Raw genomic sequence first — 21616 nt, 5'->3', positions numbered from 1 at the left:
GAACACATATTTTGACACGACGAGCCATGCGCAACGCAACCGAACACACATTTTGACACGACGAGCCACACACAACACACGTTTTGAGATGACGCGCCACACAGTTCGCACCAAACACACATTTTGACATGATGAGCCACACACGTCGCACCAAATACATATTTTGACACGAGGAGCCACACACGTCGCACCGAACACTTATTTTGACACGAGGAGCCACACACGACGCACTGAACACATATTTTGACACGACGAGCCACACACAGCCCGAACACACGTTTTGACATGACGAGCCACACACGTCGCATTGAACACATGTTTTGACACGACAAGCCACACACGTCGCACCGAACACACGTTTTTACACGACGAGCCACACACGTCGCACCGAACACACGTTTTTACACGACGAGCCACACACGTCGCACCGAACACACGTTTTTACACGACGAGCCACACACGTCGCACCGAACACACGTTTTGACATGACGAGCCACACAAGACGCACCGAACACATATTTTGACATGACGAGCCACACACGACGCACCGAACACATGTTTTAACACAACGAGCCACACACCACACACCGAACACACGTTTTGACCCGACGAGCCACACACGTCGCACCGAACATATATTTTGACACGAGGAGCCACAAATGTTGCACCGAACACACATTGTGACATGACGAGCCACACACGATGCACTGAACACATATTTTGACACGACGAGCCACACACAGCCCGAACACACGTTTTGACATGACGAGCCACACACGTCGCATTGAACACATGTTTTGACACGACAAGCCACACACGTCGCACCGAACACACGTTTTTACACGACGAGCCACACACGTCGCACCGAACACACGTTTTGACATGACGAGCCACACAAGACGCACCGAACACATATTTTGACATGACAAGCCACACACGACGCACCGAACACATGTTTTAACACAACGAGCCACACACCACACACCGAACACACGTTTTGACCCGACGAGCCACACACGTCGCACCGAACATATATTTTGACACGAGGAGCCACACATGTTGCACCGAACACACATTTTGACATGACGAGCCACACACGACGCACCGAACACATGTTTTAACACAACGAGCCACACACCACGCACCGAACACACGTTTTGACCCGACGAGCCACACACGTCGCACCGAACATATATTTTGACACGAGGAGCCACACACGTCGCACCGAACACACATTTTGACATGACGAGCCACACACGTCGCACCGAACACACATTGATGATGAGTTACATTGTTACAATGCTAAATGAATAAAACATATAAAAATTAATTCTCATCAATGTGTTTTTGACTCTGCAGAGGAAGAGTCTGGCGTATGAGAAACTCTTCATCCTGAACTCCTCACGCTGCTACACAAGAGCCGACATGGACAAAACTATTCGGCTGTTTCTTGCTGTCTCTTTCATAAACACACACACACACAGTGTTCCTGATAATTCCAAACTGCATTTCCCACGGCAATGTCATTCTTCATTGGAAAGTCAAGCAAATTGGAAATTCATCAGCTGTCTGTTCATATTTCATTGATACCTGTTACAGGTACATGAACAAATGCTTGTGTCCTCTGTAACATTTTTCTTCTGCTCCGGTCAATTTTCTGTTTCAGGTCAAGTACTCGCATAACTGAGCAACTTTGAAACTTAACTGGTTTATCTCTCACATTTGCTTTAATGGAACAGAACTGCCACAGTAACTCGTGCATACATGTACAGTTGTGCATCTGTGTACTCAAATATCTCCTCTCAGTCTTATAGCATCCATACATTAGTTCACTCGCATCCCCATCTTCACATACTTCTTAAACGTTAAACAGCCGTTCAGCTTTCCTGCATCGGAAGTTCGTTCCGTGGGTAAGCGTTTTCCAGCACTACCTCAGATAACCAATCAGAAAAGTCCTGTTAGCGAGACGGTACCCGTACAACGACCTCTCTTACCTCTGATAGATATTAACCCAGAGAAAAGATAAAGATCTTTACTTCATACAATCTGTCCCTGGAACGGAGCCCTGACGGTTACATAAGGTTCCAGGTCGTAGTTTTTTTTCATTCAGTTATGGCAGCTGTTATTTCCTACATGAATTGACTGAATATATGGGGAACGTCGTGAAGACGTTTTCTGTTTCGGTTCTGTCGTTTGTCGTGGCCGAGAAGGACTACGTTTCCCATAGTGCTTTGCTTTTAAATCCGTAAAAGTGTCCGTAAAGGGACGCTGACATTTCATAAAAAGTCACCAGCTTACAAGCTCACCAAAAGTGCCTGTGTCCTTTCAAATGAACATTACATGAAGTTTATACATGTACGTTTGATCATTAATCTACTGACATGCTGATTTTATTTTGTAATACCAAGGTAATGCAATGCTTAGCAAACCACCAGAAACATTTCTCTTTAATCTGTTACCGAGAAGTCTCTGTTGACATAGATTTTAATAGAAACCTTTTTATGATAGATTTATCATTTTAGTACTGTGACAAGCTGTCGATTACCACAGAAAATCGTACTTAATACAGCAGTCTCAGATTTTTTTAACACTTACAGTATTGCATCTATGATGCAAACATTAATTTCAATGTTATAAAAGTGACACAGAATTTTGTATTAAATGATAATATTTCACTCATGCTGTTAAATGTGCATTGTGTGCATTTAAGGAGGATCACTTGATAGAAATGCAATATAATCTACATTAATATATTATCAGTGGTATATAAAGACCTTACATAATAAACTGTATTGTTTTAATTACCTTAAAATAAAATTTGCGTACACTGCGGGTCCCCTTACATTACGTCATCATGTTTCTACAGTAGCCCTAAACGGACAAACTGCTCTATAGAGTGCGTTTCGTAACAGCCCAGTCACACGAAATTACGTACCAATAGCCACGTAATTTTTTAATTTTTTTCGTGATGCTGTCACAAATTTCCGCGTTTTTTCGTGATTGTATCACCAATTTCTGTTTATGTGTGATTATCACGTATTGGTTACTCGACTGTTTTGTCCTATTTTCTTACCATTGTCGTTCGGTTTAGGGTTAGATTTACATAAAATGACATCCTTACCCAAAACTCAACTCATGCTACATGCACACCAAACGCGGGGCATCGCGTTACTCACTCTAGGTTACTCGCGGGATTTAACTTCATGTCATGCGAATTTTTCGCTTCCGTTGAATATTTTCGAAGGCGCGTTTGAGGCGAATAGCTCATGTTTTCGCGGCAAACACGCCACCCATATCGCGTCTTTCGCATCGCCCCGCGCGAGGATGCGTCTGATCGCGTCTTTGCATTGACTTTGTATGTAATCTATTCGCGCAAATCGTTAGACACGCATCTGGTGTAAACCCACAGTAACCCTAACGCCAGGCGACAATGGTTTAAAAAAGATTTTCTAATTTTTAATCCGAAAAAAATTGTATAAACCAATATTTAAAGTTACATCCTAACGCAAACACCAAATCTTACCCTAAACCGAAGCAAAAATGGTTTAAAAATAGGAAAATGCAGTTGAGTAACCAATACGTGCCAATGACACATAAACAGAAATTCGTTATACGATCACGGAAAAACTGACGGTATCGTGACGGTATCACGAAACTATAGGTACATAATTTTGTGAGACTGGGAAGTTCGTAACTACTTTGACATGTTTGTCCTTTGGCAGCTACCTTAGCATCTCTTTTAGTTTCGAAATTGAGGTGCAATTTGCAATCTCACAGATAGATGCCGCTAAAAACACATTTCACTCTTAAAGGGATAGTTCAAAAATGAAAAAAAAGATTGTTTGTGGTAATCAACAACGTGATACAGATGCTTCTCACTTTTGTTGGACCCATATGATTATTTTATCAGAAAAGAACACTGGAAAATAGTGATTTCATTGTTGTATCTTTAATGAAAGTTATTTGTTAAATTGACAAATGGAAATATAATTATGCACAGTTGTAGCTGGTTTCCGAATACCTGAACCACATTTTTATGTATTATTATCATTGCCATATTTCTCATGTCAGATTTTTTCATGGTTTAAACTTCTTAAGACCTGAATGTTGTTTTGTTTTGTCATTAAGTGGTCAAAGGTTAAAGGTTATGATTAGGGATGCACCAAAATATCGGCAGAATTTCTTTTTTTTTTGGCTTTTTTAAAAAAAAACATCTGATGATATCCTGACAACCATTCATGACGTAAACATTTGAAATGAGAAAAAGCAAAACTATCAGTATCGATTGGTATCGGTAGATGTCATTCTAAAAATTTTGCATCAGTGCATTCCTAGTTATGAACCTTTGATCCACATTGCATCTCTCCAAATTTTAAAACCCCAGAAAGATTCCCACATCTTTTAATCAGTGATTTGCAGGTTTTACAATTTGATATACATTGTAAAACTTATTTTGTTCTCAGGTCTATGGTATTTCACAGCTTGCCATCACTAGAAAAATGATATTGAATTTATTTTGACTATAAGAATGTATTGATTTGACTTTTCTAACGCTGGAAATCTTCAATTCCCATCATATGTCTTTTAACTGCATGAATTCTGTCTCATGTCTATGCAACAGTTGGATCTGCATTAACTTTATCAACCAAAGATACGTCACCTGTGCATTAACCTGTAAAGTCACTTTATAGTGGAAAATATAATGTACAAATGTGTGACGTGATATTCATCTGCTAGCATGTTGTCTTTCATTTCACATCAGTTCAAACGATTACTACGCAAACTTTCTTTGCACTTCCATGTTGCCATTGATTTATTTGCCATCAAGCTCAGCGTGTACAACTCGGCTTTGTCTAAAAAAAAAAAATGATGCAAACAGCACTTTGCCTTGAGGAAAAATATGCATATGATTCAAGAGAGGAACTCAAAGTGAAAGCAGTATGTAGCTAATAATTCAAAGACAATATTATGTCAATCAATGAAACAATGGTTGATTTTTTTCTACCTTGTGTTTGTTGTCATTCATGTCTGTATTGTTTATTTGCTCTTTTCAACAGAGGATTACCTGAAACTGCCTTTTTATCAGAGCAAAATCCCTTCAGAAATCAGGGGATATGCCAGTATATTTTCAATATTTTGTGTTAAAAAAAGACAAAACAGTTAGAAGATAAAAGTGTTGTATTTTATATATAATAGAACATTTCAATATGGTAATGTCATTAATATATTTATTTACTAATATATTTATCCATTTTGTCCAGGTCTGAGAAAGTAAAGAAATGTTATTTTCTCACTTTTGGATTTTTATCTTTACGAAACGTACAGCTGCCATCATAGATGTATAAACCTGGCATCATTCCGATTATATACAAATAAATTATTTTGAAATAATAAACAATGTGAATGTTGTGTTCATTTTATTATGTTCTTAAACATCAAGGATGTCCCTTTGGTAAATCTATGCATTTTATAGCTAATATTTTAAAAACAAATGATAGCAGTAAATTAAAAAGCTGAATATATTCATATATTTATTTCTATAGCGGCAACATTTTAACTCTTGCATGGCATTGAAAAAGCACATGTAATGAAAGAAATCCTACATTATAAAAGTCATATATTAAAAGTGTGTGAGATGTTTTCCTCCAACATTTCATTCGAAATGCTTCGGGTTGCCCGGACCCTCGGCTGTGAACACTGTCAGGTTTCCTCGAGCATCCTGATCTTTCTCAATGGCCTCAAACAGTGATTTAAAGTTTCCAGCTCCAAAACCCTGAAAACCAAGGCAAACCAAAGTCGTCCTCTATCACATCTGGGCAATTTTTTACTTTACAAAATTTTAATATACCCCTAATAAGACGTCAAGCTTGTCGAAACCGCTATAGAAACTTGAAGAAGTACATAAGATCCAGACTCACATAGTGGTTGTATCTCTGGATGATCTCCAGGAAAAGGGTGGGTCTATCTTGCACAGGTTTAGTAAAGATCTGGAGCAGGTAACCCTTATCGTCAAAATCTACTAAGATTTTTAACTCCTGCGTTGAATAAAACGAGTATCAGTTTATATTTGCAGTATTATATTTAGAGAAAAAAAATCAGACACGTCCATTTATTGAATTTATTGTGTTTTTCTTACCTGCAGTCTTTTGAGATCTTCCTTCACCTTGATCTTTGCCGTTTTGAGTTTCTGTCGCAGGTCTTCGTAGTAGCTATCAGGTGCAGACAGAAACTCCAACCCTCGAGCTTTGAGATTCACAATCTAAATCGAAAGCAAACGGTTCATGTTTAATTGTTTAGTTTTTTTATGGGAATTAAATGATATTGAAAAGTGTTTGTTGTGTAACGTACGGATTGGATGATGTCAGATGTGTTTAGGGCAATGTGCTGCACTCCAGAACCTCCATAGTAGTCAACATACTCCTTTAATAAGTCATTAAATAGTTAAACACATTTTAGTCAAAGGTGCAGTGTGACACCAAACAGAATTGCAAACACAATTTTTCCTAAAACTAAAGAAAGATTGTAAGAAGTTTGGTGAGTTTTTAGGATGAACCTGGATTTGTGATTTTCTTTTCCCTGGCGCTGGTTCATTAATGGGCATCTTAATGGTTTCTTCATAATTAGTAATTACGATGGATCTGAGTGAACTGTAATCTGTGTGGATCTGTTTGTCATCAACAGACCAGAACCTGTGAAACATCAGACACTTCTGATACCTGCAGAAAAACAGCACTTGTGTTATTTAACATTCACATTTCTGAGAATTACTCTCATTGATTTATTTTCTGAATACGTGACGTGACGCTCACCAGTCTGCTACTGGCACCATTTTATCATCTGGCTGGTTTCCCACAATGTGATCAATAAAGTGTAGATGTCCTGGTGGACTTTTAGAAAAGAAGCACAGGATTAGAAACCGACTATATTTCACAAACTTTTAGACAGTAATAGTTATTAATGCATGAAGACTGTTGTGGAGGGTTTGTGGTGAAAAATAGCTTACAGTTTTGGCAACAGTGGGTCTCTGAACAGAGGCTCATGATATCCCGGCAGAAATAAACCCTTATAAGGGCTCAGGTACTCAACAAACGTATGTGTGGTGTCTCCGTACTGCACAAGACAGATGCATAAAGCGATGTTTACAGGCCCAAACACTTTACACAGTTTTAATGTGGATCTGTTCTGTCTCCTTGACTTACTGTTTGAATGATGGCATATTTTACTTTGCCACTAGAGTCCTGCTCTATCCATGGCTCTCTGACTATCACTGCTCCTTTTTCTTTTGCTTTCTGGAAACACAAGCACACATTTCAATAAAGCAAGCACAAATTATAATGTAATAACCATATAATAATATTAAATAATAATAATATTTAATCATGTTTACTACTACTACAAATATTAATATCAATATGAAAAGTAATACTACTACTAATACTACTATTACTACTACTACTACTAATTATAATAATAGCATTTATATTACTTAAGTTATACTACTACAAATAATAATACCACTACTACTACTACTACTACAACTACTACTACTACTACTTTACTAATACTACAATTAGTAATACAAATACAACTAATAATACTAACACTAATACTACTAATTATACTAATACTAATACAACTGATACTAATACCACTACTACTACTTATACTACTTTATTAATACTACAACTAATAATACTAAAACTAATACTACTAATAATACTAGTACTACTAATACTACTGATACTAATACTAATACTACTAATTATACTAATACTAATACAACTGATACTAATACCACCACTACTACTACTTACACTACTTTATTAATACTACAACTAATAATACTAAAACTAATACTACTAATAATACTAGTACTACTAATACTACTGCTGCTACTACTAATAATAATACTAATACTAATACTAATACTACTACTACTACTACTACTACTACTACTACTACTACTACTACTACTACTACTACTACTAATAATAATAATAATAATAATACTAATACTACTAATAATACTAATACTAATAATACTAATACTAATAATACTAATACTAATAATACTACTAATAATACTACTAATACTACTAATAATACTACTACTACTAATAATACTAATAATAATAATAATAATACTAATACTAATAATACTACTACTAATTATACTAATACTAATACAACTGATACTAATACCACCACTACTACTACTTACACTACTTTATTAATACTACAACTAATAATACTAAAACTAATACTACTAATAATACTAGTACTACTAATACTACTGCTGCTACTACTAATAATAATACTAATACTAATACTAATACTAATACTACTACTACTACTACTACTACTACTACTACTACTACTACTACTACTACTACTACTACTAATAATACTACTACTAATACTACTAATAATACTAATACTAATAATACTAATACTAATAATACTACTAATAATACTACTAATACTACTAATAATACTACTACTACTAATAATACTAATAATAATAATAATAATACTAATACTACTACTACTACTACTACTACTACTACTACTACTACTACTACTACTACTAATAATAATAATAATAATAATAATAATGATACTACTACTACTAGTACTAGTACTACTAGCACTACTACTAGTACTAATAGTACTAATAGTACTACTACTAATACATTATGCTACTAATACTATTATCACTACTACTAATAATAATAATAGTAACACTAATACTACTAATAATACTACTTAATTATAATAAAATCATAATCATAATTGTCTACATAATATTAATGCATAATTCAATTCTTTTTTTTTCTTGATTTTGAGGTGAAACACAAGATCTATCCTTAAAGAGATAGTTCACTCAAAAAAGACAATTATGATTATTTACACATGCTCAAGTTTTTTTAAAATTGTAAACATTTCTTTGTTCTGCTGAACACAAATGAAGATATTTGTAATTAAGCAGGAGCATCATTAACTTCCATAGTAGGAAACAAAAATACTATAGAAGTCAATGGTGAATGGTTTCATTACAAATATTCCACAAAACATCGTCCTTTGTGTTTAGTAGAACAAAGAAATGTATTTTCTTTAAATTCATTAATTCGTTGATTATTTTTAACAACTTGAGGCTGAGTAAATGATGACATAATTTTATTTTTTTGGTGAACTATCCCTTTAAAGCTCTGCTTTAACTCAACATCTGTTGTAATTCTGCCCACTAGTGGTAGACGACAAAAACACAGCTGATGTACCTTGACTAAAAAGTCACAGTCCTCCACCTGAAAAGCAATGTCCTTCACCCCATCACCATGTTTAACAAGATGCTCCCCCATTTCTGAGGAAAGAAACACTCGTTTAACCCTTTAGACTTCTCACATTTAAAATGAGAGACATGTTTAACCCTGAATGATACAGTTTTATTTGTGTTCAATAAATGGGTGGTTCTCATGTTTTTCGTTTCATTGAGGTCTTAAATAGCCCAGATAGTTTTTGTGAGATTTCCACAAGAATCTTTTTCATGATAAAAAATATTTCATACCCTCATTTCCAGGATTCAGAGCTGATTCAAAGACAAATATTATCTGTAAAAACAACAAACATATTGTGCTTTAGACATAACATTATATATAAGTTAAATTTAAGTGATTGCAGTAAAGTTGATTCATGTATAAAATGTTAATGTTGTGTTAGTCTCGTGTGTGTATGTGTGTATGACACGCACACACCTTGTCCTGTTTGATAGCATGAGACACAACTTCTCTGCTGCCCGTCTCTAAACCTTTATATGCCAGCGGCTCGAACCCAAACTTATCACAGTAAAAAACAGCGGCCTATAAAGACAAACGAGATCAGCTGACTTAAAGATCACATTCACATATGCATGTCCATATTATCAGCCTCTCCAAAAATAAAGGTAACATTTGTTTTGCAGATATACATTTAAGTTAAATGATTAAAGTTGCATCACTTTAGACGTTTGATAATGCTGTTATTCATCTTCAAAAAATCCCTTCTATGCAATAATAATGAATTCAGTGTTTTTAAACTCATCTGCGATGATCTGCTATCTGTCAGTCATTAAGTGGGCTGAAATATTTGTATTATTTCACAGAAGACTCACCTGTTTGGCATTTCCAACCCAGAATGTCAAATGATGAAACTTTACAAATTTCCCTCTCTCCGGCTACAGCAAAAATAAAATATATGCACACATACATATATTTATATACATAAAATATATGACATTGTGTAAGAGACATGAAACATGTTTCAACAACATGTTTTTTATTTAAAAGAAGTGTCTACATTTTAACTGGTGAAATTATTCATACTAAAGTAAAAGAAAACTCATAGCTTATCAAAATCGTCAGTCGTACCTTTTCTCCTTTGTCAGTATAGGAAGTCTAAAGAGGATTAAAACAATTGATACACAAACTTACTGTGTGTGTGTAGATTGTACATACAGTATAGCCTAATATATTTTTATATACTTGATAACACATAGGTTTGCATTAATGTAATAAATCCAAAGAAATGTCTAATTAAATTTGCACTGTAATCTGTGTGAAATCTGTCAAAATGCCCTAAATGGATTTATGACTCACCATGCTGATGTTCTCGATGGGTTCTGGTCAACAGAATTGATTAGAAGTAAAGAAATCTCATCCACAGATACAAGCTGCTTTATGTGTTCTGGTGAATGAACCTTAGGTCACACACCTCTTAAATCCATCCAGCCAAAAACTGTACACACACACACACACACACACACACACACACACACACGTCACTTCCAGAGGTTAGGGTCATAGTTTTGATTTGAATTTAAAGTCATCACAAAATGGTTAAGAAGAGTGACAGAAAAGTGAAAAGCTCTAGCCTCAGTTTTCTGCAGATGACACCTGCGTTTCTCCACCGTGCTTAAGAATGAATAAACTTTATTATTACTTTTTTTATATGTTTTTTATTGTAACAGTTTTACCAGGTAAGTTACTGCAGTATCCAGTTTCTTGATATTGCTGTAGCCTATATGATACCAAAACAACAGAAAAACTTTTACTTACGATGCTAACTTTCCATACAAAAATCCAGTAATACTCCACATGCATGAAATGAGTTTCAGGGAAACCGTACCATCTCTTGATCTATTTAAAAGATATTTTAAAGTAAGTTTTTAGGTAGGTAGGTAGATGGATAAGTAGGTAGGTAGGTAGGTAGGTAGGTTGGATGGATGGATGGATGGATGGATAAGATGAATTGATGGATGGGTAGGTGGATGGATGGATAAAAGAATAGGTAGGTCGGTAGGTATGTAGGTAAGTATGTGGGTAGTTGAATGGATGGATGGATGGATGGATGGATGGATGGATGGATGGATGGATAGGTAGGTAGATCGGTGGATGGATGGATGGATATATGGATAAAAGAAAAGGTAGGTAGGTAGGTAGGTGGATGGTTGGATGGATGGATGGATGGATAGATGGATAGGTAGGTAAGTGGATGGGTGGGTGGAGGGATAGGTAGGTAGGTCGGTGGATGGATGAATGGATGGATGGATGGATGGATGGATAGATAAAATAAAAGGTAGGTAGGTAGGTATAGGTGGATGGTTGGATGGATGGATGGATAGATGGATAGGTAGGTAAGTGGATGGGTGGGTGGAGGGATAGGTAGCTAGGTCGGTGGATGGATGAATGGATGGATGAATGGATGGATGGATGGATGGATAGATAAAATAAAAGGTAGGTAGGTAGGTATAGGTGGATGGTTGGATGGATGGATAAGATGAATAGCTGGGTAGGTAGGTAAGTGGATGGATGGATGGGTGGGTGGATGGAGGGAGGGATGGGTGGATGGAGGGATGGGTGGAGGGATGGGTGGGTGGATGGGTGGAGGGATAGGTAGGTAGGTAGGTGGATGAATGGATGGATGGATAAGTAGGTAGGTAGGTGGATGGATGGATAAGATGAATAGATGGATGGGTAGGTGGATTGATGGATGGATGGATGGATAAAAGAATGGGTAGGTCGGTAGGTATGTAGGTGGGTAGTTGGATGGATGGATGGATGGATGGATGGATAGATAGGTAGATAGGTCGGTGGATGGATGGATATATGGGTAAAAGAAAAGGTAGGTAGTTAGGTGGATGGTTGGATGGATAGATGGATTGGATAGGTAGGTAAGTGGATGGATGGATGGGTGGATGGAGGGATAGGTAGGTAGGTACATGGATGGATGAATGGATGGATGGATAAGTAGGTAGGTAGGTAGATAGTTGGATGGATGGATGGATGGATGGATGGATAAGATGGATAGGTAGGTGGATGGATCGATGGATAGATAGGTAGGTAGGTGGATGAATGGATGTTGGATGGACGGACGGACAAACAGGCAGACAGACAGATCAACAGCCTTTTAATTGATGATACAGTCAACTCAAGTGTGGTAACTTTACAATTTTACTCTTATTATGAATGATATATTTATGTATATACTGTGTGCTCGTGTTATAATAGCCCATGTTTTACACTAGAGGGAGTCAGGGAGGAGAATTACTGACACAGCATATTGCTGACATGAATATGATTGTTATTGCTGATGGTGTTTTAATGTCAGGGCTGAAGTTTATTTTGAGACATGAACATGAAACAGATCTACAGTCAACTTTGACCTTCCTGTTTAGTTCAGTCATATCACATTCAGTCCATATCAACAGCAAAATCTTAAACAAATATTGACTGATTAGATACTGACATGATACTGACAGATAATTGGATGTAAAGGTCTAATATCCCATAAAGAAACTAACTGAAACTAACACACGTCAGTTCTCTCGCATTTGACAAGCCTACAGAAATAACTGTTGTGTAGAAAATAATTCATCTAGAGCACTTTCTGAGTAATGTTATATTTTGTCTTTAAAGTGACACCATGTAATTTTTCAACCTTCATAATACATTTTCAAGACCCTTGTGATAGTACATCGACTTTAAATAGGTTGAATGACATGTCTACCATAGCCTGACGGGGTTTGTATCACTTTTACTCGTATTTTAAAACTTAGGGTTTCTGGTAGTAACCAGAGCACAAAAAAAAACTACAAAATTCGACTGCTTTACGGCATACGTCACTTCCTCCACACAATTTGTTTTTAACGTGAATTTTGCTGGAGGCTACTTAAGGAGTGTAGAGAGCAGTTTCTAATATGTGACTCTGTGGCACAGTCTTTAGTGTCACGGACCTATGACACGGGCGACCCGGGTTCGATTCCCCTTTAAGGCAATTTTTTATATAAACTGTTGATTCATACATAAATGCGATGTTCTTTATAAATTACGGCGATTATATTGCATATAGTTCCCTGTATTCAGATGCTGTGTTCACGTATTTACCTTTCTTTTTACTGTGTCTATGATATTTACATTACAATCCAGGATGCTATAGCACTCAAACTTGCTCACAGTGTAAAACCAAACCCTATTCATTCACCAATCAGATCCGAGCGTTTCTCTCTTCCTCATTTGCTGCGTTCCGCTGTCACTCGCGTGACGTATTACAAAGCGGCAGACCTAAACGCATCGGTTTACTTGGATTTGGAGCGATTTTCACACAAAAAAGAGGAATAACGAGCGCCATTGCGGAAAATCCTGGTGGCGAGGGAGAGAGAGAGGATGCAACAATATTTGTTTGGAAAAAGGCAAGGAAATACGTCTGGTCGTTTCTGAATTGGAAGGCTGCAGCCTCCGGAGGTCAAATATGCAGGCTGCACACGTCGTCAAGCCTGGGTTATTAAGGTAAACTGAGCATTACATTCGCAGGTCATAAGCATACTGCAACAATTTACGATTAACTAAGTATAATAGTCAACTTTGTAATTGTTAATATTGTGAAATAAGACAGTCTTGATGACGTATTAGAAATACGACATCCGGAGGCTGCAACCTTCAGATTGAGAAATGGCTTCTGCCACGACGAGTTCCTCATCAGAAAGTTGTAACATGACTGCGTTTCTCCCTGTTGTCTCAAAATGTTGATCGTTTAGCATTTTAAATGTTTAGTTTTTAGTTTAGTTTTAAGGTTGGCCAGTTCCTTTCCTTTGCGACAGTGCTGCGGCGCTTGTGGGCTCTAGGGGCGCTAGAAGTGAAAAATACGTGTCTAGCACCCCCTAGTGGCCAAAAGTTTCATGGTGTCCCTTTAAAGTTTTGTCAAATGTCTGCATTAGTTTTCAGCAATTATTTTAACCCAAGCTTTCAGGACACAGATCATCAGACAACCTTTGTCCCGGGTTCAGCTGAATGTGGTCTGTCATGACGTTCAGACACAGAATCAAAGTGATTGATGATAACAAACACATGTTTCTGTAGCTGAGGGTGGAATGGGATTCACCAATCAGCATTCTTTACATGAGTTATATATGACTGATCCATGTAAACACACATGTATGACCACAGCATGACATTCATAAATCAACCACACATTTCTTTAAGATTTCATTACAATAAAGGTAAAAAATGCAAAATTTATTTTAATTTGATTGTAAATGAAACTAGAACAGATAAGACTTTAAAAATACAGATTAATTAATGTTTGAAATGCCTTTTACAGATTTTGTTGTATTTAACTCATATAAATGAATTATAAATTAATCTGGAATAATTATAGTTTTTTATTTATAATGCTGTTGTGTTGCTATGTTGAATTTTTCACGATTCATCACTTTTCTGTCACTTTCAATTAAAACATTTTGGAGCCTTTCATTCAAATTCCACTTGTTGAATCGATAGGGAGATCCCTAAATTTTGCCCACCCTGATAAGAGGAAGACTATCAGATGAAGTGCATACTGAATTCATAGTTTTTTAATATTTGCTTGGCCCAAATAAACTCGTAATAGACTCTCAGGTAGGCACGTATGTGTACAGGTCCTGTTCTAGTATTGGCTCATAGATGGGGTGGTGCATCTGATGTCAAACTGATGTCCTGCTGCCAATCTCTGATTAAAGACCAAAGCCTGTTCAGAAATAGCTGTGAGCTTTAACCCAAACACACACAGTTAGGTTAACCCATGTTGTGTTAATGAGCAGATAATCATTGATTTCTTCACTTCAAAGAGTTTATCGTGTTTGCTGCACTTATAGTTAAAGAATAACCGAATCCTGAACTTGTCTGCTTATAAGTGTCTGCAAAGTTATATGCACATTAAATGCATTATATACCTCTTATACTACTACCATATAAATGTACTTTACTCTTATGTCGCTAATAAAGATCTATTGTAATCTATTGAATTTTCTTGCATTTTATTGAATCTATTCTGCATTTAAACAAATAGTATACTGAGGCATTATGGTAATACCATGATGTTCTTCAAAATACTAAGCTAGTGCAATAAAATTATTTGTACCATGTAAATACATAAGTTTTGTAATTATACTTTAAGTTAAGTTCAAGTTATTAGGACAAAATATTAAAGTTATATTAAAATTACTAATTAATTAATTAAGATTTAATTTTTACTGTTAAACAATGACAATTTCATTGTGACGTCGACTTAAAAGTTACATCCAACTCGGTTTTAGACAACTCGGATTTAGGATATTTCCCACATCAACCCGGTAATAATGGCGTTCTTTAAATTTTACTAAACACTTTAAATATTTGAACATTACTAAATCATTAGTAACACTAATCGTTTAATGTAACTACATACTTTAAATATTACTTAATTCCGATTAAATTGTTTTAAATCCGAGTTGTCGCTCTAGTAGCTCACGTCCTGCCTGTTAATCACGTGTTCGCGTAGTGCCGCGCTGTGATTTTCTATTGGCTCCTTTTTCACCTCCTCCCCCTCCTTGAAGCAGAGCTTCGCTCTGATTGGTTCGCTTGTGGGTGTGTTCGCGCCCATTCAGGCGTGCCGTTGTTCGAGCCGCTATCCTGCCGTAGCTCCCGATTGGCTAAAGTGCTGTACATTTATGACGTATACATTTACTCCGTGGCCCCATTGGTGGACTGCGCAGACTTGCTTTGTCGTGATTGGCTGTCGTATAGGTCATCGCCAGTGAATGCGGAAGTAGTGCGGTCTACTGAGTCACCGTTGTGTCAGCTGATTATTTCACAGTGAGTATCTTCATCATATTTCGCTTTCTATCACGATAACTTTATTATTGCTGTATATTCTTGCGGCTACGCTTATCAGCCTGCTTTGTAGAATAAACGCGCAGGATTTGATATTGATTTAAGTTGGTTTTTATCTGGTTTGAGGCAACCATGTGTGCCATAGTGGATGCATTGGTCAGCTGCTCTGTTACACAGGCTGTCTGTCCTCCACCCATACTAAACACACACACACGGACACGAGCTGGGTTAAATTGCTGTAAAGTCTCATCATAAAACTCTGGGTTTAAATATGGAGTCTATCTGACACAATGCTGTCCATACATTGCATAGACTTTTTATATCATCGTGTGGATGATCCTTTATGTATTTACATTACATTTACACCCGCCTTTTCCTTACTTGAGCCAACAACAGACATAGTAAACAAACAAAAGACATACACTAGTTTGAATAGTTAGGAAGTTAGTACCTTTTATCTACCTAAATGTGTGTGTGTGTGTGTGTGTGTGTGTGTGTGTGTGTGTGTGTGTAATATATATATTATATATATATGTATGTATGTATGTATATATGTATGTATATATATAAGGTGTGTGTGTGTGTAACATGTATGTATGTATGTATGTATGCATGTATATGTATGTTTGTATATATGTATGTATGTAATTATATACATGTATGTTATTATTTAAAAGTTTAACTTTTAAAATACTTTATCGTAGTGTCATCATTATATATATTACATAAATTCTTTGTAAAATATATTGTAAACAAGAGATGTATTTTGGGGAACATCGAGGGAACATCGATAGATGCAAGCTAAAATATTGTCATTATTTAGTAAAGTCATTCACTACTGAAACATTGTTTATGATGTGATGGAGTTGCATCCAGCATGGTAAAAATCTTCCTACGCCATGGTTATTCATTACCTTTATGACTTAAATTGACCAAAACTGTACCATGATATGCATATAGTCCTACTATATGTTTTACTATTAAACAATGACAATTTCATTGTGACGTCGACTTAAAAATTACATCCAACTCGTTTTGCTCGGTTTTAGACATCGATAGATGCAAGCTAAAATATTGTCATTATTTAGTAAAGTCATTCACTACCGAAACAATGTTTATGATGTGATGGAATTGCATCCAGCATGGTAAAAAATCTTCCTACGCCATGGTTATTCATTACCTTTATGACTTAAATTGACCAAAACTGTACCATGATATGGATATAGTCCTGCCCAATACTGAAGTCATGCCATGCATTGAAGTGTTTTTACATTTTTCTGTGCATCATGCTAATATTTAATATGCTTAATGTTGCAGTTAATTGCATGTATTGGTTCATAGTCAGTTCTTTTAATAGTAAATGGAAAAGTTTCTGCAGTTGAATTCTAGCACAGGAGACTCATGAAGAATTATGGGTACAAATATCTCCTATTTGGATATTGCTGTCTGTGTATTTGATTTGTAATCTGAGAATACAATCAGTATGCAGCAGTAACTGGCACGTATATGAACCCACTTTATACTCCCGCTTTCATTGCTCTGACTGGGAAGCCCAGCGTTCCATTCCACTGCATAAGGTGAAATGTCTAATTGATAGGCCATGCTCACATTACAGGTCAGACTGTACTTTAAATAGCCATTTGACTCTGAATGTAGGTCCCCGTAGCCTGAGAAAATAATGTTTGTGTGTCTATGGTAATAGCTTTGAGTTACTGTTATCTCCCATAAGAAACCTCTGGGATTTTGCTAGGAGCTTATGTACCTCTGTGACATGAAAAGATAAGTAAACAGTACAGATGAGGAAGGAGAAACATCTCCTGCAAAGTTATATAGCAGAGTTTTTAGGGACTGTTTACACGACAATGTTTTCAACCAAAACTGGGAATATTTTTGTGTGGTTTGGTTGTTTGTTTACACAGCGTTTTGTGGTCCTGAAAATGCAAACATTTGAAGACGGTTTCAAAGTGCAAGTTTCTTGTCGTCTTTGTGACGTCATGCACACGTGTTAATTCAGTCTATAGTCAATCCATGAGTATAATCAAAACAACAATTGTCGATTTATAGTCCATTGTCACTTATAGTAATGAGCCTATCTCATTGTCCGTCTAAACAAAACTGCTAATGCTCATCTTATTTCTTTGTATAATATGCTTTGTAGAAGAACGGGTATATGCACAGATGTGTAGTGTTTTTTTACACAAATAACATCACTATCAACTGGCCTGGCATGCATAATATTGCGCTTTTAGTTGTGTTCGCGCACTTCCTGGATCCTGGATTCTTTTTAACAGTGTTTTCATGGGTATGTGAACTTAAAAAAAAAAAAAAAAACATAAAGAAAATTAGTTCTCTTTATTACAACATCGTTGTTGTGTAAATGTAGTCTTGGTTTAAAGCTAAAAACACTGAGTTTACGTTTGTAACCACATAGCATTAGCATTAGTCTAGTAATCACACTTGACACGGGCATTGATGGTAACTTTTGCACATGCAAACAGTTTTCGTCACAGTCACATGCTCATGAGTTTTACAGCTTTAATATCAAATATATTTCGAGTATTTAACCTCTTGGCTCCTGCACTTTGACACATTGTATTTATTTGTGTATGTTCCCTCATATCTTCAGAATGATAAGGAGAATATATCAGTCGTGTTATTTTAGTACTTTGAAATATAAACTAGATTTTACCTAGCTTGACCTTAAAGTGCTAAAATAGTAGTGGAGAGAAATGAGAAGTGAAACTTTCTTTTCTAAGTTTAGAGAACTGAAATAAACCCTAGCATGTTTAGAAGGGAAAATTATGGTTATTTAAAAGTCTTGTGATGATAACAACGAAAGCAGAATTTTTTTAAAGAAAATCTAAATCTTGTTTACACCACAATCTGGGAAGTTCTTGTTAAAAAGCACAAAAAAGAAACCCTTAAGTCTGTGCTATTTTATTCTTTAGATTGTGCCTCCGGTCCCTCTTCAGTGTAAGTTTGAGAGTTTTGTCCTGTTTTGATTATGCAAACTCCTATTATAATGTTTTAGATAAATTATTTGATTTGTTTGTATTCCTGTCCATAAAAGACCTATGCAGATCCAAAGAAAATAAATGAAATCATTTCGCTGTCTTTGCTAAGCAGGCTCACGAAATCCAATTTTCACAGGCCAGCAATTTCAGTGTATTGAATTTACTCATCTAATGATGCTGTTTGTGTCTCTGGTTTAAATTGTGGTTCAGGTAGATAAGACTTTAGAGGTCATTGAGTCTCTTTGAGCACCTGATATTATTCCTCAGACCTTTGCTTCAAGCTTTTGTTCAGCCCCTGAAACAGATCCTAGATTGTATCTTCTGTTTTCATTGAAACAGATGAAGACTTTTGTTTTGTCTGTTTTTGTTTTGTGACCGCTGCTGTGTGGAAGCTGGTTGTAATTTTCTCAGTTTCCATGCCTGGCCACTGAATAAATATATCAGTTGGAATGAAAAAGCTTCGTTACGTTGCCAAATGTTTATAATGATTAAGCGAAAGCACATGCTGATCAGACACAACTAAATGTTTTCTCACTTTGATCTTTCTTAAATTTGTAACTCTCCACAAGCTATACGATTTTACCCTACACTCAGTAATTTAGTGCTGTTAGGTATTTATTTATAACTTATTTAGGTTATAAATACCTGTCTTGTTGTTTTACATTAGATATTCTGTGTGTATGATTATGAATCAGATGGTTAGAGAGATATACAGATACCTGTGATGATTGAAGACACATCCACCTGCTGATCTGTAGAGTCAAACATCTCAGCAGTGTCTTGATGTTACACAGTCTGTCATCAATGTTTTCTGATTCAGAGAAAAGATCATTCATTACATTGATATCAACAACAGTAATGGTGCTAAAAAAGAAAAGATTTTTTTAATAACAAATGGAAACTGCAACCTGTGATGTGGCTTATGATTTTCATTCGAGCTCTTTATTTATTTTACACTAAAGTTGGTGAAAATACAATGCAGGTGAACCCTAACATGAAAATTTATTTTAGAAATATAGTTTCTTTGGCAATATGTTAACATGAAGAGATGCTTGCATGCAGGCAAAGTTTTTACTAAGATGCACGTTCGCTATAAAGTAGTCCGGGTCAGTCAAGTTCTTTATAAACCAATAACAGCGGCTTGAGCAGGTTTTATGGAGGACGAAAAATGACTTGCGTGTGTATAAATACATAAATTCAAAAATAAAGAGATAAATATCCCATATAAATACATAAATAAATAATAAAGAAATGCAGAAATTAATAAATAAATAAATGTAGAAAAAAATTCATGTAAAATACATGCATAAATAAATAAATAAATACATACATGAATGCATAAATGAATAAATAAATAAATACAAATTTCTGAAATAAATGCAGATATAAATAAATATATATTTCTGTCAAAAGTATCAACTTGTAATTGAATTATTTTTTATAATTTTTGCAAAAGTTTTGCATTTATTTATTTATATATTTCTACGTTAATTATTTATATCTGCATTTAATTAATTGCTTATTTATTTCTGTGTTTATTTTTTTATTTATTTATGTATTTCTACATTTATTTATTTATGCATTTATTTATATACACTTAAGTCATTTGTTGTGCAAAGTCCAAGTGCTAAGTGTAATTGAGTAGTTTAACACATCAGAATTGAATGGCAAATGTAAAGTCTGTCTTCAGTTATTCTATTAAATGAAGTTGTGTGAAATAGTAGATATTTCACCAGTGACCCTGTTTTTTGGTACTTTGTACATGAAATGAAAGTAGGCCGGGGTAATCAATCACACATCATTTGAGAAGGGCAGAGTTTATCATAGAGAAGTACTTCAGTCTGAGTTTGTACATGTGTGCTTGTGTGTTTCTTCTGTCTCATACGGTGTAAAGTCAGATGAGGTCTGGCATGTTTGGACCTGTGCAGCACTGATGTGGGTGCGGCTGTGATCACTGACAGTCGAGCTTTGCTCTTATGGAAGTGTGTGGCTGTTTACATTTGACACACAAGTGACAACATACTCTACGATCATGCAGTGATTTGTATTTGAAAGATTAAGGGAATTGCATAAAATGGAGATATTGAAAACCATATCCCCTGTTATGAATACTGAGGGGTGTTTCCAACCAAGCCTGGTCATTTCCAGGTCTGTTAACTTGTAACTCTGCCTCAGACTTAGGGAGTTTTTAAAGAGAAAATGGAAAGTTTATGGAGGGCGGGTAGAGTAACATTCGCCCACACTCGGAACAGTTTGAAGAACTCTCGGACCTTTGCTTTCTTTAGCTCTTCTGTAAGACATCAAACTGTGCTGAGACACACCTGAGACAGGTGAGACACGATGTATAATGTACTTGGCAATGTGTTTTCTTCCATAGAAGGAGCTTTGTTTTAAGGGGGTGTGTCAGAAATCATAGAAAGTATGGGGAAGCGTGTGCATTGG

General features: G+C 35.8%; 3 protein-coding genes across 5 annotated transcripts in view; 2 read left to right on the top strand and 1 right to left on the bottom strand.

Moving 5' to 3' along the window:
* rnf43 (ring finger protein 43) overlaps positions 1-5319 on the top strand; it is a 108652-nt gene extending 103333 nt beyond the window's left edge. For both annotated transcript variants that reach the window (XM_065251114.1, XM_065251113.1), the window contains exon 9: positions 1360-5319. In XM_065251114.1, coding sequence (XP_065107186.1) covers positions 1360-1379 — 20 coding nt within the window. In that variant the 3' untranslated portion in view covers positions 1380-5319. The remainder of the gene's footprint in view (positions 1-1359) is intronic.
* Positions 5165-10752, bottom strand: hpda (4-hydroxyphenylpyruvate dioxygenase a). Its single transcript, XM_065251115.2, has 14 exons — positions 10632-10752; positions 10404-10430; positions 10148-10210; positions 9753-9857; positions 9566-9608; positions 9279-9361; positions 7200-7289; positions 7004-7110; positions 6810-6887; positions 6554-6716; positions 6349-6420; positions 6137-6259; positions 5919-6035; positions 5165-5773 (listed from the first exon to the last, which is right to left on the bottom strand). Exons 1-14 carry the CDS (start codon positions 10632-10634, stop codon positions 5654-5656), a joined length of 1194 nt encoding a protein of 397 aa, XP_065107187.1. The 5' UTR covers positions 10635-10752; the 3' UTR covers positions 5165-5653.
* Positions 10753-16032: 5280 nt separating this feature from the next.
* Positions 16033-21616, top strand: part of mtmr4 (myotubularin related protein 4) — a 52499-nt gene continuing 46915 nt past the window's right edge. The window contains exon 1 of one of the 2 annotated variants that reach the window (XM_065251107.2): positions 16033-16142. The gene's annotated coding sequence lies outside the window, so the exon portion shown is untranslated. Of the gene's footprint in view, positions 16143-20817; positions 21505-21616 lie in introns of those variants that run through there. The other variant, XM_065251108.2, reaches the window with a different exon arrangement.

This window comes from Paramisgurnus dabryanus, chromosome 5, assembly GCF_030506205.2.
Source record: "Paramisgurnus dabryanus chromosome 5, PD_genome_1.1, whole genome shotgun sequence".
In the NCBI taxonomy this organism is placed as follows: Eukaryota; Metazoa; Chordata; class Actinopteri; order Cypriniformes; family Cobitidae; genus Paramisgurnus; species Paramisgurnus dabryanus.
The sequence above is the reverse complement of the archived record's forward strand: the minus strand, read 5'-3'. Positions and strand labels throughout refer to the sequence as shown.